We start from the raw sequence: 27404 nt of genomic DNA, 5'->3' as shown, positions 1-27404 counted from the left end.
CAGTGACCAGTCTGCTTGCAGTAGAAGCACTCAGTTTCAGGCTTAGGTCCAGACTTGGGTTTCTTCTCTTGAGCAGCAACTTGCTTGCTGTTCTTCTTGAAGTTCCCCTTCTTCTTCCCTTTGCCCTTTTTCTTGAAACTAGCTGTCTTGTTGACCATCAACACTTGATGCTCCTTTTTGATTTCTACCTCCGCAGCTTTCAGCATTGCGAAGAGCTCGGGAATAGTCTTATTCATCCCTTGCATATTATAGTTCATCACGAAGCTCTTGTAGCTTGGTGGCAGTGATTGGAGAATTCTGTCAATGACGCAATCATCTGGAAGATCAACTCCCATCTGAATCAAGTGATTGTTATACCCAGACATTTTGAGTATATGCTCACTGACAGAACTGTTCTCCTCCATCTTGCAGCTATAGAACTTATTGGAGACTTCATATCTCTCAATTCGGGCATTTGCTTGAAATATTAACTTCAACTCCTGGAACATCTCATATGCTCCATGACGTTCAAACCGTCGTTGAAGTCCCGATTCTAAGCCGTAAAGCATGGCACACTGAACTATCGAGTAGTCATTAGCTTTGCTCTGCCAGACGTTCATAACATCTGGTGTTGCTCCAGCAGCAGGCCTCGCACCCAGCGGTGCTTCCAGGACGTAATTCTTCTGTGCAGCAATGAGGATAATCCTCAAGTTACGGACCCAGTCCGTGTAATTGCTACCATCATCTTTCAACTTTGCTTTCTCAAGGAACGCATTAAAATTCAACGGAACAACAGCACGGGCCATCTATCTACAAACATACATAAGCAAGATACTATCAGGTACTAAGTTCATGATAAATTTAAGTTCAATTAATCAAATTACTTAAAGAACTCCCACTTAGATAGACATCCCTCTAATCCTCTAAGTGATCACGTGATCCAAATCAACTAAACCATGTCCGATCATCACGTGAGATGGAGTAGTTTCATTGGTGAACATCACTATGTTGATCATATCTACTATATGATTCACGCTCGACCTTTCGGTCTCCGTGTTCCGAGGCCATATCTGCATATGCTTGGCTCGTCAAGTATAACCTGAGTATTCTGCGTGTGCAACTGTTTTGCACCCGTTGTATTTGAACGTAGAGCCTATCACACCCGATCATCACGTGGTGTCTCAGCACGAAGAACTTTCGCAACGGTGCATACTCAGGGAGAACACTTCTTGATAATTTAGTGAGAGATCATCTTATAATGCTACCGTCAATCAAAGCAAGATAAGATGCATAAAAGATAAACATCACATGCAATCAATATAAGTGATATGATATGGCCATCATCATCTTGTGCCTGTGATCTCCATCTCCGAAGCACCGTCATGATCACCATCGTCACCGGCGCGACACCTTGATCTCCATCGTAGCATCGTTGTCGTCTCGCCAATCTTATGCTTCCACGACTATCGCTACCGCTTAGTGATAAAGTAAAGCATTACAGCGCGATTGCATTGCATACAATAAAGCGACAACCATATGGCTCCTGCCAGTTGCCGATAACTCGGTTACAAAACATGATCATCTCATACAATAAAATTCAGCATCATGTCTTGACCATATCACATCACAACATGCCCTTCAAAAACAAGTTAGACGTCCTCTACTTTGTTGTTGCAAGTTTTACGTGGCTGCTACGGGCTTAAGCAAGAACCAATCTTACCTACGCATCAAAACCACAACGATAGTTTGTCAAGTTGGTGCTGTTTTAACCTTCGCAAGGACCGGGCGTAGCCACACTCGGTTCAACTAAAGTTGGAGAAACTGTCACCCACAAGCCACCTATGTGCAAAGCACGTCGGGAGAACCGGTCTCGCGTAAGCGTACGCGTAATGTCGTTCCGGGCCGCTTCATCCAACAATACCGCCGAACCAAAGTATGACATGCTGGTAAGCAGTATGACTTATATCGCCCACAACTCACTTGTGTTCTACTCGTGCATATAACATCAACACATAAAACCTAGGCTCGGATGCCACTGTTGGGGAACATAGTAATTTCAAAATTTTCCTACGCACACGCAAGATCATGGTGATGCATAGCAACGAGAGGGAAGAGTGTGATCTACGTACCCTTGTAGATCGACAACGGAAGCGTTTGGTTGATGTAGTCGTACGTCTCCACGGCCCGACCGATCAAGCACCGAAACTATGGCACCTCCGAGTTTTAGCACACGTTCAGCTCGATGACGATCCCCAGACTCCGATCCAGCAAAGTGTTGGGGAAGAGTTCCGTCAGCACGATGGCGTGTTGACGATCTTGATGTACTACTGTCGCAGGGCTTCGCCTAAGCACCGCTACAATATTATCAAGGACTATGGTGGCAGGGGGCGCCGCACACGGCTAAGAATATGATCACGTGGATCAACTTGTATCTCTGGGGTTCCCCTGCCTCCGTATATAAAGGCTCAAGGGGGGGGGGGTGCGGCCGGCCTAGAGGTGGTGCGCCAGGAGGAGTCCTACTCCCTCCAGGAGTAGGATTCCCCCCCCCCAATCCTAGTTGGAATAGGATTCGTGGAGGGGGGAAAAGAGAAAGGGGGGCCGGCCCCCTCTCCTTGTCCTATTCGGACCAAGGGAGGGGAGGGGCGCGCGGCTCATCTCAGGCTGCCTCTTCTCTTTTCCACTAAGGCCCACTAAGGCCCATATAGCTCCCGGGGGGTTCCGGTAACCTCCCGGTACTCCGGTAAAATCCCGATTTCACCCGGAACACTTCCGATATCCAAACATAGGCTTCCAATATATCAATCTTTATGTCTCGACCATTTCGAGACTCCTCGTCATGTCCGTGATCACATCCAGGACTCCGAACAACCTTCGGTACATCAAAACGTATAAACTCATAATATAGCTGTCATCGAAACCTTAAGCGTGCGGACCCTACGGGTTCGAGAACAATGTAGACATGACCGAGACATGTCTCCGGTCAATAACCAATAGCGGGACCTGGATGCCCATATTGGCTCCTACATATTCTACGAAGATGTTTATCGGTCAGACCGCATAACAACATACGTTGTTCCCTTTGTCATCGGTATGTTACTTGCCCGAGATTCGATCGTCGGTATCCAATACCTAGTTCAATCTCGTTACCGGCAAGTCTCTTTAATCGTTCCGTAATACATCATCTCGCAACTAACTCATTAGTTGCATTGCTTGCAAGGCTTAAGTGATGTGCATTACCGAGAGGGCCCAGAGATACCTTTCCGATGATCGGAGTGACAAATCCTAATCTCGAAATACGTCAACCCAACATGTACCTTTGGAGACACCTATAGAGCACCTTTATAATCACCCATTTACGTTGTGACGTTTGGTAGCACACAAAGTGTTCCTCCGGCACACGGGAGTTACATAATCTCATAGTCATAGGAACATGTATAAGTCATGAAGAAAGCAATAGCAACATACTAAACGATCGGGTGCTAAGCTAATGGAATGGGTCATGTCAATCAGATCATTTAACTAATGATGTGATTCCGTTTAATCAAATGAAAACTCTTTGTCCATGGTTAGGAAACATAACCATCTTTGATTAACGAGCTAGTCAAGTAGAGGCATACTAGTGACACTCTGTTTGTCTATGTATTCACACATGTATTATGTTTCCGGTTAATACAATTCTAGCATGAATAATAAACTTTTATCATGATATAAGGAAATAAATAATAACTTTATTATTGCCTCTAGGGCATATTTCCTTCAAGAAACCAATCACACAAGAGATTAAACCCATGAAAACCATATCAATAATACCATGAAGATCCACAATAAGATGAAATGGATAACTCCAATAGTCTTGATTTCCAAATGAGTATGAATAGAGTTACAACTTATTCTCACAACTTGGAATTCCTCTTACAATAGTGAATGATGAGATGGTGATGGAGATGAAAGGACCAAACCTAAGAAGATCTCCGAAGGTTCTTCGGATCACCTCCTCTGTTCTGGATGTGGTGGCGGCGACTAGGGTTCTCCTCTCCCCTCGATCCCTTCACGAAAGTGTCTTGTGTAGACATGGTGGAGCTGTTGGCACCTCATATGACCGCTTATGCGAGCGCTGACGCCCGCATGGAAGATCGTCTTTTGCTCTGGTGTGCCTGGTGACTTGGCTCTCCACATGGAAGTTGCTCCATTTGGCCTGATTTATAGTAATCCTCATTGGTTTCCTTCCATAAATGTTATTTCCTGCCAAACAATAGAAAAAATATTGTTCTTCTCTTTTAAAGGATTAGCGTTAGAAATAACCGAGAAGTGGCAAAGATCCAGTGCAAACAAAATAAGAATCACTCGGAAAAGATCACAAATTCTTGAGCCATCAGCCAACCATTATTTTGTCCCCGTTCATCTCTACATCCTAAGAGCCTCCCTGCCCTCTCACCCTGGATCGAAGGATGCCACCGTTAGGAGGTAGAATTGCTCTCCCCCGAGCAAGTATGGACAGGGCCAACAAGGTGCCGCGGAGCAAACCACAAACAGGTCCAGCTCACGTCGCGAAGAAAACCGCCGATATCATCATCGCCTTCGGCCTAGAACAAGACACACACCACAAGCTACCGAACAACAACACTGAAGATACATTGGCAACCGACCACCCACTCCGAAGCCTCGACCACCAATCCAAAGTACCAAGGCGGGTCTTCAGGAAGGAAAATGATGCTGTCAGAGTGCCATCACCGCCCAACCAGGGGAATTTAGAACTTTCACTCGGGACATGGAGGAGGAGGGTAGGGGTTGAACCTCGAGGTCGCCTATAGGAAGGAGAACAATGTGCAGCCCGCCACCGCTGGTCAAGAATTTCCTCCGATTTGAGCCCCAACCACCCCCACTAGCCGAAAGAGTGGGTTCACGGGCTGACGGAGCAGTCCGAGGAGTGAGAGAGTACGCCACCATCTTCAGCTCAGACGCCAAGGGCCACGGGGCAGCTCAAGGGACGACATCCATGCATGCGCAGCTACCACTGCACCGTAGACCCGGTCACGCCAGTGGCGGACCTAGGAAAAAATGAAGGGTGTGCACACTCTATTTTTTCCCACCTAATCCATGTGTCAGACAAAATATGGCAAAATAATAATATGAGTAGCTTAATGCAAATCTCACAACAATTTAGTTCACAAAATATATCTCAAATGTGCTCAATTACAATACGAGTAGTCTTACATGAAAGAAGCATAAGTAGAAAATTACATCACTAGGTAACTCTACGTTTTTGCATTGCCATGAAAGCATCAACTATGTCATCTTCGCTTACTTCCATGAACACATCATGTTCAATAAATGTCACCAAGCAATCAATGAAGCGATCATCACTTATAGTAGTCCTCAACTTATTTTTCACTAGATTCATTGCTGAAAATACTCTTTCAACACTCGTTGTCGCCACCGGTAACATCAATATCAATTTGATGAGTAAGTAGACCAAATCATAAAGAACATGCTTCTTTGTTGCAACAAGCATAATAGAGAGCTCACCAATATTACTTGCATTTCTAAACCTATCATCTTGTCTCATATCATCAATAAAATTAGTAAGTTGAAATTCTAGCCTTATCAAATATGTGCTTGAAATGTCCATGGGATAGAATTCAGCAAGTCTCATTACCTTGAGTGCGTCCTAAGAAGCAAATGAATTGAGGGGATTCAAAGCCAACATGCAAATAAGCAACTCCGTATTAACCTCATCAAACCGATTGTCAAGCTCTTGAATGGTTTGATCAATGACACCAAGATATACTTCTCTTCTATAACGATCATCATTTGCTTGTACTTCATAATACCGACGTGATCTTTGATTAGGCTCATAAATATCCTCCCACAAAGGAACTTGAATGTCATGTTTGTTGCAAAATAAGGTTAGCTTTGCAAGAAATTCTTCCCAACCATGCGACCTCATGTGTTGCATTCTACTCTTTGCCAAACTAATAAGTGTCATTGCATTGACAATATCTTGATCTCTCTTTTGCAAAGATTTGGACAACTCATTTGTATAGCTAAGAATAACAAGCATCAAGTGAAGATTGAAAACAAAGTCAAATGATTCAAAGGCTTGAGCAACTCCACGTATTCTTGTCCACTCACTTTTTTGTGAAGGATCTTTTCCAATAGCATCAAGTACTTCAAGGATTGTGGAATACATGCTAACAATGTGCATAATGGTTTTAAAATGAGAACCCCAACGAGTGTCGCCGGGTCTATCTAGTCCCATCTCTTGATTTAGCCCACTTCCACTTTCAATCTCACCCATTTCAAGTGCTTCCAACACCTTTTGAGCTCTAACATCTTGAAGCATATCATGGCGCTTACAAGAAACTCCAACAATATTGAGCAAGTAAGAAACATGATCAAAGAACCACAAACATGGTTCGTTGTCCTTTGCCATAGCTATAAGAACCAACTGAAGTTGATGTGTAAAATAATGGATGTAATAGGCAGAGGGTGACTCTTTCATGATCAATGTTTTCAACCCTTTAATCTGCCCTTTCATGTTGCTAGCCCCATCATATCCTTGCCCGCGTATTTTACTAGGAGTCAAATGATGATCTTTAAGCAAAGTTTGAATTGCATCCTTAAGTGACAATCAAGTTGTATTGGCAACATGAACAACTCCAAGGAACCTCTCACATCCTCTTCCCGATTTGTCAACAAATCGTATGCAGAGAGCAAGTTGTTCTTTATGAGATGCATCACTAGACTCATCAGCTAGGATTGCATAGAGGTCGTCATCAATATCTTCAATAATTCTTTTAGTTGTTTGCGCCGCACAACATTCAATTATTTGATTTTGTATCTTTGGACTAGTCAAGATGCAATTTCCAGGAGCATTGTTCAAAACAAGTTTATTAACTTCTTCATCATTTTCCGAAAGCCATTTAAGAAGTTCAAGAAAGTTCCCCCTATTGCTATATTCTTAACTCTCATCATGTCCATGAAATGCCAATCCATGGTTCAAAAGAAACCTCAAGCATCTAAGTGAATAAGTCAGCCTAGCCTTGTACATACGCAAATCCTCTTTATCCACCCTCACCATAATGTTATCAATTGATGGTTGGGGTGCCACAAATAAAGTGTATTTCCCTTGAGCTTTGTTGTGAATGCTATTAATACCACCAACATGTTTAACCAATGCATCGGGCTTATACCAATTTTTCCAACCACCATTAACAAAAGCATCACCCCTAGGCCCCCCATTCGATTTTCCTTTGAACAAATAACACACAAAGCAAAATGTTGCCTCATATTTGACACTATATTCTAACCATTTGTAGGTCTCAAACCAAACAAAGTTGAAGTGTCGATTTTTACCATAGATTTTCCTGACTTGAAAGTTGTGTGCATATGGTTGGACTGCTTGCTTTGCAATGTATCGTCTCTAAACTTCATCTGGATCATCGACATCATACTCTAAAATAGGAATCCTCTCCCCTGAATCAGGAGGAAGCCATTGAATATTATATGGCCTTGCACACGGAGAATGGACTGCTTCATCTTGACTATCACTTTCAATCTCTGCATTGGAATGGACTGCTTCATCTTCAATATCAAATTCAATCTCTGCAGAATGGACTGGAGGTGGAGAATGGACTGCTTCATCTTCAATATTTGACACTATATATTCAGGTTGCTCTTCGGCTACAACCTTCCTTCTTTTAGCAGCCTCATAATTCCGAAAAAAGGACTGAATGCCACCATTCCTCTTCATCTTTGGTTCTACAATTACAAAAAAAACACAACTATTAGAGACAGCTAGGCAAAGCTTAGTACAAGCACAACTTTAAGATTGAACAATACTACTACTCAATTGGCAACATATTCCCTTCAATATAATGCACTGCACCAAATATCATCCCTCATGCACAAAATTAAGAATCAATTGGCAGTTCAGGACAGCAAATTAACTGAATGGATATATAGTATACTATTGACAGAAGCTCACCCAAAGGCCAAAGGGCGTCAGGAACTAGGAATTCAGCGAGGATTGGGCCATTCAGGAGCTTGGGAAGCGGCTCCTCATCTCCACCGAGCTACGGAGTTCGGACGTTTGGCGACCGGCGGGCGGCGGCTCGTGGTGGCTGGAGATCACCAGCCAGGCAAGGAGCGCTCGAAGGGGAGCAGAGCGGCGACTCTTCTCGGTGGAAGGAGGCAAGGAGCGGCGGTCCGGCGGACGACCCCGGCGGGATGGCCGGATGGGGACGGGGATGGCCGGATGGGGATGAGGGGCAGGGGGCGCTGGATTAGGTCTTTCAGCGGCTGCGCTCTGCCTGGCCGACGAGCGATGACTGTATCGATGGCTCGCTGCCTCACTCGGGAGTACATGGGCTGGGGCGCTGCCACGCTGGGCTTGGGTTGATTTGGGCCTAAATATCATATGGTAATAAAAAAATCAAATTTTTCTGGGTGTGCCACGGCACACCTTGCACACACGCTGGGTACGCCAATGGGTCACGCGCTGTGCCGCCAGGGCGATCCACGCGAGTGTCGCATCTCTCGCACGCCACTGCATCACGTGATGCATGGCATGGTTAGGGAGGAAAAGGACCCCCGCCGCCAGCCACCGCGAGGGGCTTTGCCTAGGCGGCGACGAGAGAGAGGAGGAGCAGAGGATAGAAGACGAGGGTTGGCGGCACTGCCACCAGAGTCGCTTGTGGGTTAAGTACCGAGTATAGCTAGATGTCATCTTTTGTGAAGAGTGGTAATGCTGTGTAAGCTTCTTGGTGTTTTGAGGTACTCTAACGGTGGTGGTTGAAATATAGTATAATTTATGTGCTTTTGTCTCTTCATTTTTTTCTGGAGTAATCATGTACGATTGCTATCAATAGTTACATTTGTGTAGATCAATATTAATTTATTTCATTTACTGCACTATATTTATAAAGAATGATTCCCAGTGTTCGTATACTCAAGGGATGTGTGCAGTCTACTAAGATAATTGAACGTATTGGCTCCACCAGCCCAAGGTAAGCTTTGATCCTAAATAAGTTGTTAACGAAGTGACAATGTTGAGCTCGCTTTGTTTGCTCCAGCAATAATCATGTCAGGTACTCCCTCCGTTTCAAATTACTTGTCGCAGGTATGGATGTATCTAGATGTATTTTAGTTCTAGATACATCCATTTCTATGACAAGTAATTTGAAATGGAGAGAGTATATATAAACAGGACCATACCTCACTCACTGTGCATGATTAGGACTTGCTCTGCAGACAAAAATAGGACGAGACATGCCACGAGGAAGCTGAAGACACCGCCGATCTCGCTGAAGTTTCACGTGCACGTCCAATGACGCCACGAGCTATGTCCGCGCTCCTCCCATCCCACGGAGCGGACCACGCCATTGACCTCTGTCCCTATTTTACCCCTTGACCCCTGCTCTTCACAACCTTGACCGGGGTTGCCGGATCAGGAAACGTCAGTCGCCGTGAGCCGCCGGCGGCGCTGCCTGTGCCATTTCTTCCCGTCGACCTCACCTGCTTCCGACGAGCAAAAAAAAGGCGCGCTACAAGAAATAAAAATCGTGTGGCCAGGCCAAAGCCAGGACAGATAGCTCGCAGCACGTAACAAAAATCCGCAGGAGTGGCGGCACATCGGCGACGAACCCCGCCTGCACGATTCCCACGGTTAGTGGCGGCGCACGTAGCAGCAGCGCGACCGTATGCCCCTGAATCACACAATTCCCAAGTTCCTTTTTTGTTGTTTATTTTTCTGAGAGAAGTTCCTTTTTTGTTGTAGCTGAGGAAACAAGTTGGCAATGCCCACAACCTACACAAAGCTAGTGCGCGCCTTTTATCTTCCTCTGTTCTTCCCCGAACGCGCGAGGGAAATGTTAGATTAAATCAAATCAAATCAAATCGTGAGCGACGGCTGCTTCATTCTTTTTACGGTTTCTTTCCGCGCGGGCGACGTGGAAAGCTCACCGTCGCGATGTGATGATGATGCCCACCCGTTTATTCCCAACTCCCTTAATCTAATCGTACCACTATCCGGATCATTTCCGGTCGATCGGATGAATTATTGAGCACTGTCGCTGCCGCTGGCCTCTTCCAGCCTAGCTCAGCTCAGCTCACGTCCCGTCCAACTCACGCCACCCCACCACTGCCCGCCTTTCCCCTCCCCGCCGAAAGGAACCTTCGCCGGCCGTCCGGTCCCACCCACGGCGGCCGCGCTGACGCCGCCGGCGGCGGCGGCCGGGATCCGGGGCTGGGGATCGGCGGATCCCGCGGGGCACATACATGCTGCCCCCATGGACCAGCTCCCCGACTCCCTCCCCTCCTCCTCCACATCGCCGCAGGAGTCGCGGCGGTCGGTGAAGCGGAGGCCGCCGCCCGCGGGGTCCCCGGAGCCGTCGCCGAGGGCGGCTGCGGGCGCGGCGGAGCTGCTCCGGCGGGTGGAGGAGCTGGAGGCGGCCGCGGCGCGGCTGGCGATGGAGAAGGAGGCCGCGGAGGAGTCGGCGCTGGGCCTGCAGGGCGAGCTGGAGGCCGAGCGGGCCTCGGCCGAGACGGCGGCCAGCGAGGCCATGCTCATGATCGAGCGCCTGCAGCGGGAGAAGGCCGCGGCCCAGATGGAGGCCCGCCAGTTCCGCCGCTACGCCGAGGGCCGCGCCGACCACGAGCGCGAGGTGCAGGAGGAGCTCGCCTCGCTCTCCGACCTCGCCGCGTCCTACCACTCGCGGCTCCAGTCCCACGGGATCGACCCCGACACATTCTCCGACGAGGAGGACGAGGAGCTCTACGAGGAGCAGCGCGGGCACGCGGACCAGATCGACCTGGTCACCCCCGAGGCAGAGGGGGACGGCGCCGAATTGTTAGTCAGTGCTGGCATGGAGGTGAAAGCCATGGTTGACGACAATGATGAAGATCAACAGCAGTTCACCACCCCTGTGGAGAAAGAGTTCGAGTACACGGTGGATGTTAGGTGCGCGAGCCCGAAGATGGCGGCCGTGGCCGTGGTGGGGGAGTACGTGGGGGATGTAGCCGGCAATGCAGGGGGTTTGTATGCGAGGGTGGAGGCGCTGGAGGCGGACAGAGCGGCAATGCATAGAGAGATTGCGGCGCTGCGGGCGGAGAGAGCACAGTTGGTCATGGCAAGGGAGATGGCTCGTCGACTCTGCTGGGAAGTGGTCTCTGAGAGGAAAAGCATTGTTAACAAGGCTGTTGTCCCGGCCAAGAGATTCTCGGCATTAGGAATTTGCAAGGTATAATCGAGTTCTCATTATTGTCACTGTCGTTGGTAAGCTGGTAATCTCATTATGCATTGGTAAGCAATCATCTGTGCATTGGTAGTTTCATTGTGTATTGGTTTTGTGAGTGAGCGGTGCTGACTTTCAGCATATTGACACTAAATTAGGAGATTAGCACATTTTGTGGAACTTAATTGAATTGCATGTGATTAATGGATTTAGTTTGGGAAACTTTGGTTGTGCCTCGGTGATTAATGGATTTAGTTTGGGAAATTTTGGTTGTGCCTCGGATGAAATGCGTTGCAAATCTTGGCTGGGTGAGGGACAGAATCAGAATTTTGGCATTTGTTAAACTTTGTAAACTGAAATGAATTTTTGATTTCTTTTGAATTGAAGCATCAAGGCACCAGTTAGTACTCTGAACTATTTTTAGGGTGCTGATGATTTGCCGTTCTTTCTTTGTTAAGTTGATGCCATATGATGTGTTTATAAGCGATTTCAACATTTGCAGCTAGACTGAGTGCATGAGCTTGCTTTGGAGGTGTGATTATCAGCTTGTGTACTCTTTGCTGTTAACACAAACTTGATGTTTATTATAACTTTGAGTTGACAATTTAGTGACTGGGCTGCATATATTTATATTTGGAAATGCTCAGGATTTAGTTTGTGTCTCTTCTTAGGAGAGCATAGAAGTACTTTCGTTTGGTGGATTCATTTCTAGTTACTTGGTACATTTGGGAGAGTGCATTAGCACTATGTGCTTAAGGTGCTAATTTAGTACACTGGAGAGTTGCACATTTGCAGAATTGCATCGCATCTGATTAATATATTTAGTGCAAGATTTTGGTGGTGGCCTAGATGAAATGGGATTTTGCAAGTATGGCTGCGTGGGAGATAGAACTAGATAAATTAAATTACTGCAAGATATTTTTTATATCATCATCGTGTGTGTTCGGTCAAAGTTAATATACCATCCCCAATATTTTTAGTACAAAATTGTTGCTTGAGATGCCTAAATGGTGTGCCGCAGCAATTATATTCTTCTCTCTTGTATGCATATAATACACTTTGTAGTAATCCAGCATGGTCATTAATAATTGAATTTTAAACGACAGTTACCTTACATGAAAATGCTTTCATTGGTTGTGATGATTATTGATAAACAAATTTGTGAAGTGAATAGAGCTCATGTACCAAAGTTATGTCAAATGCTAACAATACTTCAGCTAATAATTGTTCACAACTACAGACTGAACTCCTTTTCTTGTTATCCTTTCATCTAGACGTGATAGTAATGAGATACAATGACACTTGAAAATATATGTTGCATGATATGTCTGTTCTGTTTTTCTGTTACGTTATTTGGAGCTGAAACTTGGAAAAGGAAACCATTATATAATACAGAGTATTTGTTTATTTTTGAACTGCCTTTGCTAATTCCATCTGAATTTTCATGTCCACCCTTGAGTAGTTTGGTGTTCCATAACATTGCCACTGTTCTCATCCTTGGGAAATTAATAACTTCTGATATCTTTGCTGCAGTGGTTGCTCTCCGTAATCTTTTGGAGAAGAAGCTCTACTACCAGGTAGTCCTATACCATGAATCGTTCTGAACCTATGATTATCCTTCTTTGCGCTGATGCAACCCTAAATTGCTTCCATGACTACTCCACAGGTATACGTTTGGCTTGTCAACTACGTTCCTTGGCCTCCTGCTGCTCCTCGACAGATCCACCACGTTGAGTCCATGGCGGCGTCTGCATAGGCCACAGCAATGACCACAGCCTCCGCCATCCCATAGCCAAACACATGTAAATGCAGAACTTCAGACGATTGGTTACCACTCTGTTTTGTGCGTGCATTGCATTCTTTGATGATCTGTTTCTTTTCGTTTTGGCTGAGTACAGCGCAGTATTGGCGATGTAAGTTTTGGCTTTCAAGCTTTGAGCTTGCTGTATAGTGTGTTATTGAGACTACTAGGCTTGCATAGCTTGTAATCTGGAGCTAACTGACGTGCGGTGAGTTGTGGAGTCTCTGATGTTTCCAGTGCTGTCTCCGTCTCCTCCTCGGCAAGTAAATGCTGTGTACTTCACTCTTCAGATTTGTACTTCTTTTGATCTTGAACTAGCATCGTGACTTAATCACATAGGCCATGTGAATTATTTGCTGGTCGAGGAAGCTCTTCCTCTGAAGCGCGTTAAATCGAGCACAAAAACAAGCATTGTGCTCTCGAAAACCATCTAATTTTTCTTTAAAAAACTTATGGAAAACCATCTAATTTCTCTTTAAAAAACTTATGATGCAACGCGAGCATGATGTCGGTCATATCTAGGCTGCCTTCAGGGTTTTATACTCACTAGACAACCTGTTGCGCCCATGACACAAAAAGCAAGAGCGAGCCGAGCATTCATACTATGTAATTGAGTGATTTAGAACCAATTTAATGGATACTTAGGTACACATATAGCGTTATATATATTCCATTACATGGTAGCATGATAGCTCAGAAGAAAGTTATGAGATCACTTGATGATAGCTAGCATTGGCTTTATAAAGCAAGTGAGTCTTGTATCCACTGTCAGCATGATTTCACCGTTCAAGCAACTCTTCACGGTGGATGTGTTTAGTGGGCCGTTGCTGGCGAAAGCAGAAATGCCTTCCATATCCTTGATTTGTCTAAGCCCCAGTGATGCTTGTTTGTTCTCTGTAGAATGTCTTCTGACTGCAAAGTTACATCGCCAAGTTGTTCTGCAACATACTTTACCTGCCCCGGGATGAAGCATAAGCGTGAGAACACTGTGAGCACACTTCCAGTCGTTTGATCGGCATATGCATTCTGTTTAGAAAATTCATTTCAGTTATAATCATGATTCCACCGAGGGAATAAGTTTTTGATACGCGGGACTAAAACACAGCAAAAATAAAGCAAGAGTGACAACTTGGTGAAAATTTTATGAAACTAACAAGGAGTTCGAACATGTTGGTCAAGAAGAACCAAGTGAGCGTGTTTAATTGGTCCATGATCAGCGCCTCCAGGGTACATTCGTGTGCAACATGTGATAACTTAGTTGCTAACACGTGATACTTGTATGATAACACAGGATGGCTTGTGTACATGGAAATACTTGTATGATAACTTAGTTTTTGAACAAAAAGAGCTGACGGCGTTGGCGCTGACGAGGCTTATCAGAGAGGAAACCAGGTGTTTCAATGAGGCCATGAGAGGGGTGGCTGCTCTTGGCGAGTGATGTAGGGCTCCCGTAGCTCTCTTTTCTTCTGGTTTGTAGGCTGTACGCCTGTGTGTATATGACAATTTTCTAGACTTGGGGCTTAGGCCCAGCGTTGTATGAGTTGTACACTCTTTTCCTACTATAATGCAAAGGCAAAGCTCCTGCTGTTCTCGTCAAAAAAACTTAGTTCCAACACGTGACCGCCACATTTTGCAGAACTGGTTCTTTTACACAAAAGAGTCACCCAACTAGATGTATTTTAGTTCTAGATACGTTCTTTTTTATCCATTTTGATGACAAATATTTTCGAACGGAGAGAGTAGTTTAGAAGGATAGACATCGATCCAAACAAGAATAACCACCATGTTTATTTGCTGCTCAAATCGACCAAAGCAATGACCAAACTGATGTTATGCTAATGATAGGCACTACATAACTGAAGTTGCTCATGTGACACACAGGGTATCATCGCGTGACGTATTGACCTGATAAGCAAGTGTACATGGATTTGTTATTCCTCTTTTTTCGAGCTCAATGATAAGATCCAGGCACTCTTCCATATCACCAGTTTTTTCGACTACCAGAGTATCATGATCTGCAAGTTTTATGTCCCATTAGATATAATATAATATTTCATTCACGAGAACACAACAACTGAAAAGGGCTGAAAAATAGCTGTAATCTAAGCTATAGCTTCACCAACAATTAGACTTTTTTATCTTGATGCATTCTCCAGAGACGAAACATTCGAAGGTGCCGGACTACTCTAGCATGTCTTACAGCGTTAAACTGGTACTCCTCTTAAGCAGTTCCAACCAGAGTCTGTTTCAAAATGAGTGGGTAAAATTTATCATGTCGGTAACTAAGATAACTTGTCTGGTGTAAATGCCCAGTTTGAAAATATTAAGCATTGGCAGTTTGGCACACATGCAAATCTGTTGTTTCGGAGAAGAATAATTTTTCCTCAAATAATAACTTTTTATGATATATCATGGTCACACCAAAGAAATCATCTCCAAGTTTAACAGTCTTCTACTACAACCAAGCAAATCTCCTTGTCTCCGACTAGCCATCGTAGGATCCAATTGATTCTGCTTGGAGAAACCGAAATGCACACCTAAGAGAAAGTTTGCCATTTTTCTCCTTGATTTACTCAGTGACCCTCTATCAAATCTCTCCAAATAATTATGATGCTTCTTGTGCAAGTCTATGGTCCTTACCATTTGACAAATAAAATCAGAGGAATGAACCCTTCTTGGAAATTTATGTCAAAGGAGGAGAGACATGCACATCAAAGCTTATTGATGTCTACTACGGAACCTTTCTTCTTGTAGACTCGTGTTGGGCCTCCAAACGCAGAGTTTTATACGACAGTAGCAAATTTTCCTCAAGTGGATGACCTAAGGTTTAGCAATCCATGGAAGACGTAGGATGAAGATGGTCTCTCTCAAACAACCCTACAACCAAATACAAGAAACCTCTTGTGTCCCCCCAACACACCCAATACAATGGTAAATTATATAGGTGCACTAGTTCGATGAAGAGATGGTGATACAAGTGTAGTATGGATAGTATATATAGGTTTTTGTAATCTGAAAATATAAAAACAATAAGGTAACTAGTAACAAAAGTGAGCAAAAACGGTATTACAATGCTTGAAAACAAGGCCTAGGGTTCATACTTTCACTAGTGCAAAGTCTCTCAACAATGATAAAATAATTAAATCATATGGAAATCCCTCAACATGCGACAAAGAGTCACTCCAAAGTTCCTATCGCAGAGAACATAAGATGAAATTGCTTGTAGGATACGAAACCACCTCAAAGTTATTCTTTCTGATCAATCTTTTGAACTATTTCTATAAGTGTCACAAACAGCCCTAGAGTTCGTACTAAAATAACACCATATGATACACATCAATCAACCCTAATGTCACCTAGATGCTCGAATGTCACCACAAGTATTTGTGGGTCAATTATACGATATGCATCAACCAACTTCAGATTCATAATATTCAATACAACACAAAGAACCTCAAAGAGTGCCCCAAGATTTCTGCCGGAGAAATAAGGATGAAAACGTGCATCAACCCCTATATGCATAGATTACCCCAATGTCACCTCGGGAATCTGCTAGTTGAGTGCCAAAACATACATCAAGTGAATCAATAGAACACCCCATTCTTACCACGGGTATCCCATGCAAAACATACATCAAGTATTCTCAAATCCATAAAAGTATCCAGTCCGATAAGAGTGAAACCTCAAAGGTAAAACTCAATTCATCACAAGAAGATAGAGATGGAGAAACACCATATGATCCAACTATAGTAACAAAGCTCGCGATACATCAAGATCGTGCCAAATCAAGAACACGAGAGAGAGAGAGAGAGAGAGATCAAACACATAGCTACTGGTACATACCCTCAGCCCCGAGGGTGAACTACTCCCTCCTCATCATGGTGGCCGCGGGGATGATGAAGATGGCCTTCGGTGATGATTTCCCCCTCCGACAGGGTGCCACAACGGGCTCCCGATTAGTTTTTCGTGGCTACAGAGGCTTGTGGCGGCGGAACTTTCGATCTAGGGTTCTTTTCGGGTTTTTTTTGGTATTTATAAGAATTTCTGGCGTCGGTCTTACATCAAGGGGGTGCCCGAGGGGCCCACGAGTCGAGGGGGGGCTAGGCCTGTGGCCTCCTCGGTCACTTTATGGCCCAGCTCCGGTGCTTCAGGGGTCTCTTTTGGTCCATAAAAAATCACCGTAAATTTTCAGCCCATTCTGAGAACTTTTATTTCTACACAAAAAATGACACCACAGTAGTTCTGCTAAAAACAACGTTAGTCCGGGTTAGTTCTAATCAAATCATATAAAATTGTTGTAAACATGGCATGAATACTTCATAAATTATAGATACGTTGGAGACGTATCACTTATGTCAAAACGGGAGAGAATCCATCTATTGCAAGAGAGAGATATGTACATCAAAGCATACTCTAAGAGGGTAGAGTCAAATGTATGTGTTTTCTAGTGGGGTGAAAATACTATCGGATATGTTATTTGATGTTATCAAGATTTTTCCCTTAGCTCTTACTCTATCCCAATAAAAGTCTCATGATACAGGGGGAGAAGAAATCATATAGGGGGAGAAAAATCTTATTGAATATTCTTCAACTGAAATTCTTTAGGAACAGAAAAAAAATCCTTACAAGTGGTACTCTTTTCACAAGTGATACTCATTCTGATGCATGTTTTCCCTATCTTGGTTTTAAAATTGCAGAACCATCTACGTTCATGAAGTGAGATCGTTGTGTTTTCTAGCCTTATTTTCACAAGTTTATCTCGTTATGAATTTCTGCTTGGTATTTAAGTTTAATGTGTGCATCTTTCACTTTATTGCCCTGATTCCTTCTTGTTGTATATATTTGTTTTCAGGTAGGACATGTCCCTTTGCTCTGACGCACCCCACCAAGATTCATGTGACATGGAAGAGCCTATATACCTAATCAATTGTATATTTGCATTCCAAAAGCAAAGACTCAAAATATGCAAAATTCTAAGGGGAGATCCCACATGTCTCATGCTTTAAATTTTACTTCCTGTTTACTTCTATTCTTTCAAGCTTTGATGTATGTTGTCATAAATTACCAAAAAAAGGGGGATTAAAAGCACATCCACTCCCTTGGTGGTTTTGGTAATTCATGTCAACATACATATTGTTGGTCTAATATTTTCCTTGAGTATATTTCAGGATAAGTTCAACTTAGGCACAACTTTGGGATGTGAAATGGAAGCCCTCAAGATGCTAATGACATGTGTTGGCCAAGCCTCAAGACTCCATTTTATATTCAAGTGATCCAGTATTAGATTGAGTCCATAGGTATGCCAATACTATCAAAAGGGGATGAGGTTGTGATCATGGACTAACTGCTCAAGTGCTTAGAGATCAAGCTCCCAAAACCTCAGTCAAACTCTCACATTCAAGTATGTTCAAAAGTCTAAGTCAAAATCGGTCCCATCGAATCACTCACATCCGAACTCACCGAGTTACTCATGGCATAGTCACTACCTAAACCCTAGCTATTCTATCTCACCGAGTTGCCCCTTCGGCCCGACCAAAGAGCACTTGCCAACCTTCTGCTGCCTACTCAAATTCAATGAGAAATTTCATATCAGTTTCAAGTTCCGAAGTGTGTAAAGTGCTTAGGTCATCACATCTTGGTCCCACTGAATGGTTTCACCCGGTCTCGCTGAAAAGCCTAAAGTTCAAATATTTTATACCGATCGGTCTCACCGAGTGGTTTCACCCGGCCCCACAGAGTAGTGCATAAAGGTGTGTAATGATTGGATTTTTGGTGCTGCCTATATATACCCCCACCCATTCCACCAACTCTCAGAGAGCAACCAGAGCGAAGCATACACTTCTAATACGTCCATTTTGCATCATGATTTTCTATTGTTATTTATAATTTTTTGAGTCAATATTTCACTTCACAATGCAATTCTAATGCCCTTTCTCTCTTATTATGCAAGATTTATATGAAGAAGGAAATTGCCGGCAGCTGGAATTTTGGACCTGAAAAGAGCTACAACAGAGATAGCTATTCTCTGGAGCTCTGAATGACCTGAAAATTTATGAAGATTTATTTTAGAATTAATAAAAATATTGAAAGAAGAAATACCAGGAGGGGACCCACTAGTGAGCCACAAGCTTAGGTGGCACCCCCTGGAGCGCAGCATGTGAGCTTGTGAGCCCACCAGCAGGCCTCCGTGGCCCTCCTTCTTCTATATGGATACTTCCCTCCGGGAGGGAGAAATCGAAGCCATCGACATCAGGAATGTTCCTCTTATCGTGGGAGGACTCATCTCCATCAACATCTTCACCAGCACCATCTCATCTAAAACTGCAGTTCATCTCTTGTATTCAATCTTTGTCTCAAAACCTCAGATTGGTACATGTGAGTTTCTAGTAGTGTTGATTACACCTTGTAGTTGATGCTAGTTGGTTTATTTGGTGGAAGATCATATGTTTAGATCCTTAATCATATATTGTGCTCATATGATCTTGAACATGAATACTCCCTCTATCCATATATATAGGGCCTATTCGGTTTTTCAAGGCTAACTTTGACCAAATGTTAGATCAACAATATATGGCATGCCAGTTACACAAAACATATCGTCAAATTCATATGTGGAAGGAGCTTCCGATGATATAATTTTCATATTATACATATCATATAATATCAATCTTATGAATAGTCAAAGACAATCTTGAAAAATGCATTAGGCCCTATATACATGAATTGTAGTTAAAGTCAATTTACTCTGGATATCGATCCTTAGGTCAGCCACCCTTTCCCAAATTAAGGCTCGGGGGCTACTGGGCTTCACGCTTCTCACTTAAAAGCCATTAACGGGTTACATCGATCCCTTGATATGGTTTTGCCACCCGACCAGTGGCTCGGGGGCTACTGCATTGCCTATTCAATGCAGAAGATTCAAAATGCAAAATAGTTTCCGAGGAGATTACGATTCTCGGGTTGGTCGGCCGCACCCAACCTAAGTCTCGAGGACTATGCACACCGCATTTTCATTCTTGCGTATGCCGCCGAGCTAGTAGTTGATCCTTAGGCCGATTTCGTGAATCGACCTAAGTCTCAGGGGTTACTGGGATCAGCGGTTTCATATTTTCCTTCAGGTGCATCTCGGATTTTAGGCGGACACACACCTTGAGGGCTACTGGCTATATATCTCGGCAGAGAATAAATTGCACCAATCGAGAAAAATATATCCACAAAAAAGCAGCCCAAGACCGAGGTGGTGCACCACCTCAGAAGCAGTGCGGCATAAAGCTCGGATGCAAGTGGCTGGCTCTATAGAGGGCATTTCCGACATTAAGCTCGGCTGAATTCCTTCATTTTTTTTCAAGAATGAGGTAATTTATGACACCTCGGATGCAGATCGGCATTGGAGCTCGGCTGCAAATAGACATTCCGGATGCAGATCGACGTTGGAGCTTGGCATAAAATAGACATCTCGGATGCAAGTCAGTGTGGGAGCTCGCCTGCAAATAGATATCTCAGATGCAGATCGACATGAGCTCGGCTGCAAAAATACACCTCAAATGCAGTCCGACATTGGAGCTCGGACACAAAGGGACACCGCCGCATGGGAAACACTTCAAACCCGAGGTGTGGCATAAAAAAACAAGGCATTGATAAAAGGCCGAAGACTTAAAGGCTCCTTGGATGCCCGACGTGTGAACACTCCGGGATTTAGCTCGGCAATCCTCAAGATAGAAGATGGGAAGATTTGTTGAACCAGTTTTCAACCGACGACCGAAGATGAAGAACCGTTTGAAAGAATCGAGGTGCATTCCTAACTTGAAGACCAGTTCATGGGGCTACTAACAGTGTCCTGAACTAGGGGGTACTCACCACGTCGTCTCCCAATAAGTGGGTCGGGCCGAGGACCCCCACGGCGGTTCACTAATGGGCCACTTCAGACATCTCATGACATATACGAGGAAGATTCCACAAGACTTGGTCATCAAGACAAGGACTCCTCTCCACCGACGTAGCCGACTAGGACTCTTGTTATCCTAAGCCTCCGGTACATTATATAAGCCGAGGACAGGCTAGTCGATAGACCAGGATGACAATCATCGTACCCCTAGGGTTTAGACCACAACTTACGATCTCGAGGTAGATCAACTCTGTACTCGATACATCATCATCAATATTAACAAGAGCGGGACGCAGGGTTTTACCCCCATCAAGAGGGCCCGAACTTGGGTAAACATCGACTCCCTTCTTCCTGTTACCATCGATCCGAGATCCACAGCTTGGGACCCCCTACCCGAGATCCATCGGTTTTGACACTGACAGTTTGTTCTTCATGCCATGTGAGAAGTCTTGTTATAACTAATCATGTGAAGTTGGTATTTGTTTAATATTTTGATGATGTGTATGTTGTTCTTCCTCTAGTGGTGTTGTGTGAACGTCAACTACATGACACTTCATCATGCTTGGGCCTAGGGTAAAGGCATTGGGGAGTAATAAGTAGATGATGGGTTGCCAGAGTGACGGAAGTTTAAACCCTAGTTTTATGCATTATTCCGTAAGGGGCTGATTTAGATCCATATGTTTCATGCTATGATTAGATGTATCATAATTCTTCTTCCGTAGTTGCAGATGCTTGCGAGAGGAGGTAATCATAAGAGGGTTTTTGTTCAATTAAGAACAACACCCTAGCATTGGTCCACCAACATATTAAATTATCATAATAGGGAACGTGAATCAACTAAAACATCATGAAAATTAACTAGACAATATTCCCATGTGTCCTTGAGAATGTTTTGCTCATTATAAGAAGTACTTTTATCTTGTCCTTTGCTACAAAAAGGATTGGGCCACCTTTTTACACCTTTGTTACTTTTGTTACTTGCCAGTTGCTACGAATTATCGTACTATCAAACTATCTGTAATTAGTATTTACAGTCACTGGCGGAGGACCCCGGTGGGCGAGGGGTGGCAGCCGCCATACCTTGATGCGGTGCAAAAATAATAGTAATATACCTACGCATAACGTGCAATCGGGTACGCTCGTTGGTTGTTGGGAGCCACTAGTTAACGCGCGCTCCTTCGGGAGCCTCGCAACGATCAGCGCCACTTGGCGCGCTCTCAGCCATTTGCCACGTGTCGCGCTCTGGGCGTTCCCTTCGGATTTTTTTATTTTTCCACACGCGTTTTCGGCTATTTAAACGGTTTTTTCAGGGTTTTTTCGACGTTTTGGTTTTCCACCAGTCTTCTTAGCTTTTCAACAAAAAAATTTAGATTTTTTTGCATGAAAAAACACATTTTCTCTTTTTTTCTTTCACGAGAGTCGCGATTTTGCTTTCGTGAGAGGCACGATTTTGCTTTCGCGAGAAGCACGGTTTTGCTTTCGCGAGAGTCACGGCCGTGCCTCTCGAAAACGAAAAAAAACAAAAAACACGTTTTTTTCGTTTCCGAGAGGCACGGTTGTGTTTTCGCAAGAGCCACGGTCGTGCCTCTCGGAAACGAAAAAAACACATTTTCTATTTTTTTCCTTTCGCGAGAGTCATGGTTTTGCTTTCACGAGAGGCATGGGTGTGCTTTCGCGAGAGTCACAGCCGTGCCTCTTGGAAACGGAAAAAACACATTTTCTGTTTTTTTTTCTTTCGTGAGAGTCACGGTTTTGCTTCCGCGAGAGGCACGGGTGTGCTTTCGCGAGAGTCACGGCCGTGCCTCCTTGGAAACGAAAAAAACACGTTTTCTCTTTTATTTTCCTTCCGCGAGAGTTACGGTTTTGCTTCCGCGAGAGGCACGGTTGTGATTTCGTGAAAGGCACGGGCGTGCCTCTTTCGGAAAGGAAAAGACCCGTGCTCTTAGTTCGGTTTTTTGTCCATTTTTTCTTAAAAAAGAAATTTGTCAAAACCTATCAACATGTGATCTAATTTTGAAGATCTTGACGCAAGGAATCTAACGGTGAAAACGGTTTAAAATTTAAACGCACGGTTTCAAAAATAAAACATTTTGAATAAACGAATTTATGAAAAAAGGGAAAACTCCGAGGTTGCAACAAGTGGCGCACTGCATATGCGTCACTTGTCGCAACCTGAGGGGTTGGAATGATTTTTGTAACGAATACTCTTCAACTGATAATTCCGTTGGTTGCCTCATTGACTCGTTGTATCGCTGATAATTGCTGGAATGGGCCACCCAGACGCAGGCCCATGAGGCCTTAAACTACTGAGCTGATCGCCCCAGACCGCACGAAGGCACCCACCGACCCGAGACGCACTCCAGCACACGCAACAACCCCAGCGAAATCTCCACGTTTTTCTCTTTGTTTCCTAGCGCGACGGCGGCTAGGAAGGCACGGAGGAGGCGGACGACGAGACGGCCGACGGCGGCCGCGGGCTAGGCGTCGAGGCATCGAGCAAGCGTGAAGGGCTGCGGTCGGGGCCTAGCAGGCGGCAGTAGGGAGCGACGACGTGAGCAGCGCGACGGTAGCCAGTTGCCCAGCTACGCCTCCTTCACGGGTCACGTCCGGCAGGCAACAGTGCAGCGTGTCGCCACACCTTAGAATTTTTTCGTCCTCTGCCTCTGTTTACAGTACTAGTAGAGAATACATTGCTGAAAACCGTTTGTCAATTCTTTCTGCTCTTCGTTGGGTTCGACGTTCTTACTTATCTAAAGGACTACGATTAATCACGTATATTTGTGGGTCATCAAGACTTTTTTCTAGCATGTGCTTTAAGGACCAGCGCCCTGAAGCATCAGTCATCACTGTTGAACGATTGCATAGCCGTTGAGACCCTCGCATAAATCTGAAGCACCTAACACCAAACTTTGTCACACATAACGACAAACCCTAACCTCATCGTCTCGAGGAGATGGCAAATTAGTTCGGCCTAGATGATTGGCTTCATTTTAATGAAAATATGGCCATATGCATCCAAAAATTCAGATGCCAGGAGCATTGCCTTTCTATTCTTGAAAAGAAAAAGAAGAATATGGGACTGTTTGAAAAAAGTCGTTTCCCCTTCTGGACTGCGGTGCTGTTGCCTCTCACACCTGAATGCGTGCCCTTAGATTTGTGTATAGATAAATATATACTCAGCAGTACGTGCAAAATACTATATAGCAGCTTCTGTCTGTAACTGAATTTCAGGGCCAAGCAAGGCATCCAACATCCCGTTCGAACCAGCAGAATTAATTCAAACTGCGTAGTATACAAGGGCGCGTCTAGCTGGCGGCCGGCGGCTCGTTAGCGCTCGAGAGCGGCCGGCTAAAAAAGGTAAATGCCGGTTGCCTGGTCTAGAAAAAGGCAACACGTCTAGTTTTTATCATATGTAGTATCTTTTTACGTGATGGATACCTGCATGCCACTGTATTAATGTTTCCCATGTCTGTCCCTTGTGCATTATTTTTTTGGTTTTCAAAATTATAAAAGACATATCTTCTAAACCACATGTCGAAATTTAGATCCGTTTTCATCATTGAAACCCTCGCGATGTGTTCTTCAAAAGTAGATCCCGCATGAGGATGTTTCAACGAATTAGTCTTTCTGCCAACTAAATATCAATGTGTGTGCAAGTAGACTAGATTACCGCGTCAACTGAGCATATGTGTGTGCCAATAGTCCTGCCAACTAAATATTAATGTGTGTGCAACTAGACTACATTACCGCACCAACTGAGTATATGTGTGCAACTAGTGTCCTGCCAACTAAATATCAATGTGTGCGCAACTAGACTAGATTGCCGGGCCAACTGAGCATATATGTGTCAAATAATCCTGCCAACTAAACACCAATGTGTGTGCAACTAGACTATATTGCCGCGACAACTGAGTATATGCGTGTGCAACTAGTGTCCTGCCAACTAAACATCAATATGTGTGCAATTAGACTAAATTACAAGCCAACAAGCAACTAGTGTCCTGACAACTAAATATCAATGTGTGTGCAACTAGTGTTCTGCCAACTAAACATTAACATGTGTGCAACTAGACTAAATTACAAGCCAACAAGCAATTAGTGTCCTGACAACTAAATATCAATGTGTGTGCAACTAAACATCAAAAGTTGTCGTGATTGCATATCTACTACTAGGTAGTTGACCAGATCAATAGACTAGTTGCAAATCAGGTTGTCATGGTTGCTAGGTTGCAACCACATAGGAAGTTGAATTATGCAGCTCCAAAATTTTGTTTTAAAAAAAGTTACACCATGTAGTACAAAAATTGCACAACGCAATACTAAAGTTGCATCATATAGCATCAAAAGTTGGCATAAAAATTCATCGAAACATACCCCATGCGGGATCTAATTTCGAAGATCTCGCTGCGAAGGTTCCAACGGTGAAAACGGATCTGAATTCCGACGCGCGATTAAAAGGTTATGACTTTTTGAATTGTTGTAAAAGATAGCTAAATCAGTCACATGTGAAGAGAGAGAATGGACATCACATGCTATCTTTCCTTCTAATTATATTCCTTGGTCCACTATGTGAGAACGCAACAGTTCAAAATAATTCTATACGATTCAGACCAAGTGACACTTGGACTACGTACCCACAAAAGCGAGTGGCCAAGAACCGGCCGCTCGGTTTATCAAAATTGTGGCTGGCCGCTTTTTAGATTTTAGGCTAATATAAAAGCGTTTAGATCACTACTTTAGTGATCTAAATGCTTTTATATTTCTTTACGAAGGGAGTACAAATCGGCTGCTGCTGCCGCTGAAAGATGCAACCGGACCCTAGAATGTAAAATCCTCTAAAAAGTCAAGCATTCATAAATGTACTGGAGAAGGAGTAGATCGTCGTCTACCTAATTGACATGGACGCATGCGTACAAATGGTCACAACGAATGGCGGAAAACTTGCGCGGGCCGGCCGTTCATTGTCGCCGTTCTGATGTCAAACCGTGAGCACATGCATGGAAAAGGTCAAATGGAACAACGAAAGCGACACCGTATTCTGTTTTGGAACTCCGGATATGTTTCTTATCCCTAGAATACTCAAGCGAAAATCGAACGGTGTATCTTACACACGAAAAAAATTGTACAGATGTTGTGCGTAACTGTATAAGAATTGTATAAAAACTGTATCAAGAAGCTGCTGTGCTGTGCGTGCGAAATTTCAGTCCCTCGATCGATGGATCGACCTCGTGGAAAATTTCACACGAACAGCGCGAACTCTGCCTGGCTAACTGATTTGTCCTATTTACATATACAGTACTAGGAGTATGCATGTGTAATCTTCTAGGCTGGTACCTGCCGTAGTAAGCAACCTCTGCAGATCAACTGCATATGCTTGCTGATCAATTAGCGCAAGGGGTTGAGCAGAGCTCCTGAATGGACTGCATGGTGTTGGGGGAGAAGATGAAGCCGCCGGGGGACATGAGCTGCCCGGCCGCCATGGGCGGATGCTGCCCGTGCCCGAGGGTGAGCAGCAGCGGGTCTCCTACTCCAGCTCCCTCGTCCATAGGCGCCACGGGAACATCGTAGCCAGGGAACAGCGCCGGAGCCGGCGCCGGCTTGCCGGTCAGCCGCTGCACGACGGTCATGAACTCGTGCGGCCGCGCGTGCACGACCTTGGGCGTGTGCTCGTAGACGATCACCGGCGCACCGCCACCGTGGGCCTTCTTGGTCAACGGCCTGGAGGACGGCGGCGCCGACGCCATCTTCAGCGGCTGCGGCCGCGGCCCCCGGAGGCCGCTTTTCTTGGTGGGAGACGACGCGGCGGCCATAGTCATCGCCGTCATGCTGCTCGCGCTTACGTAGCTTGATTAGTCGCAGAGGAAGCTAGCTGTGTGATGCCTGCTGTGTCTCTAACTCTCTATGTGTGCTTGGTACGGCGTGGCAATGGATTGGGAGGGGGCGCTAGGTTTTATAGAGCGTGGGGGAGAAGAGAGTCGAGACGAGATACTGGCTGGCCTGGCCGGCCGGCATGAGAGGAATTGAAGGAAGTGGCATGCGATGGGCGCGAGTGTGAGTGCAAGGCGAAAAGTCGCCGGTCAAGTACGGCAGATGACTGTTGACATTGTGGGTGGAAAGCGAGGGTAGGTTGGAAGTGGTTACTTATTTTTCGTTTTGACTAATCGATTAATCGATAGTATTATAGTGTATAATCAACGTGCCTCCACGGTTCGTTCGATCGAGGTGGCCAAACATGCTCGGTCCTAAAGACTTCTCTGCTACGTACGTACTAGGTGTTCTTTGGTCGCCTCGCAAGGTGCCACTTTGCTTTCCTCTCGGTTGACGCTTGCAAAGTAAGCATGTTCCCAGCAGATGCACAAGCGCTTTCATGGTGTTCCAGGATTTAGGGCCTCTTTGGTTCATCATAGGAAAAGTAGAGAAAAATCGTAGGAGTGGATTTTTTTTTTTCCTATGACGAGACTATTCAATCCCTTTGATTCAAAGAAATTGATCACATAAAATTCTC

The 27404-nt window shown here is 44.6% G+C and overlaps 2 protein-coding genes and 1 pseudogene across 2 annotated transcripts; 1 reads left to right on the top strand and 2 right to left on the bottom strand.

Moving 5' to 3' along the window:
* Positions 1 to 5224: 5224 nt before the first annotated feature.
* LOC147973148 (uncharacterized) lies at positions 5225 to 7732 on the bottom strand (annotated as a pseudogene).
* A 2172-nt stretch (positions 7733 to 9904) lies between these two features.
* On the top strand, positions 9905 to 13303 carry LOC125510890 (uncharacterized). The gene is made up of 3 exons (XM_048676178.2): positions 9905 to 11219; positions 12747 to 12790; positions 12880 to 13303. Exons 1-3 carry the CDS (start codon positions 10269 to 10271, stop codon positions 12980 to 12982), a joined length of 1098 nt encoding a protein of 365 aa, XP_048532135.1. The 5' UTR covers positions 9905 to 10268; the 3' UTR covers positions 12983 to 13303.
* A 12681-nt stretch (positions 13304 to 25984) lies between these two features.
* LOC147973147 (uncharacterized) lies at positions 25985 to 26925 on the bottom strand. The gene has a single exon (XM_087524529.1). The coding sequence runs from the start codon at positions 26722 to 26724 to the stop codon at positions 26281 to 26283; it is 444 nt and encodes a 147-aa protein (XP_087380655.1). The 5' UTR covers positions 26725 to 26925; the 3' UTR covers positions 25985 to 26280.
* Between the last annotated feature and the right edge of the window lie 479 nt (positions 26926 to 27404).

This window comes from Triticum urartu, chromosome 5A (assembly GCF_056163025.1).
Source record: "Triticum urartu cultivar PI428250 chromosome 5A, HENAU_Tu73, whole genome shotgun sequence".
Lineage (NCBI taxonomy): Eukaryota > Viridiplantae > Streptophyta > Magnoliopsida > Poales > Poaceae > Triticum > Triticum urartu.
The sequence above is the reverse complement of the archived record's forward strand: the minus strand, read 5'-3'. Positions and strand labels throughout refer to the sequence as shown.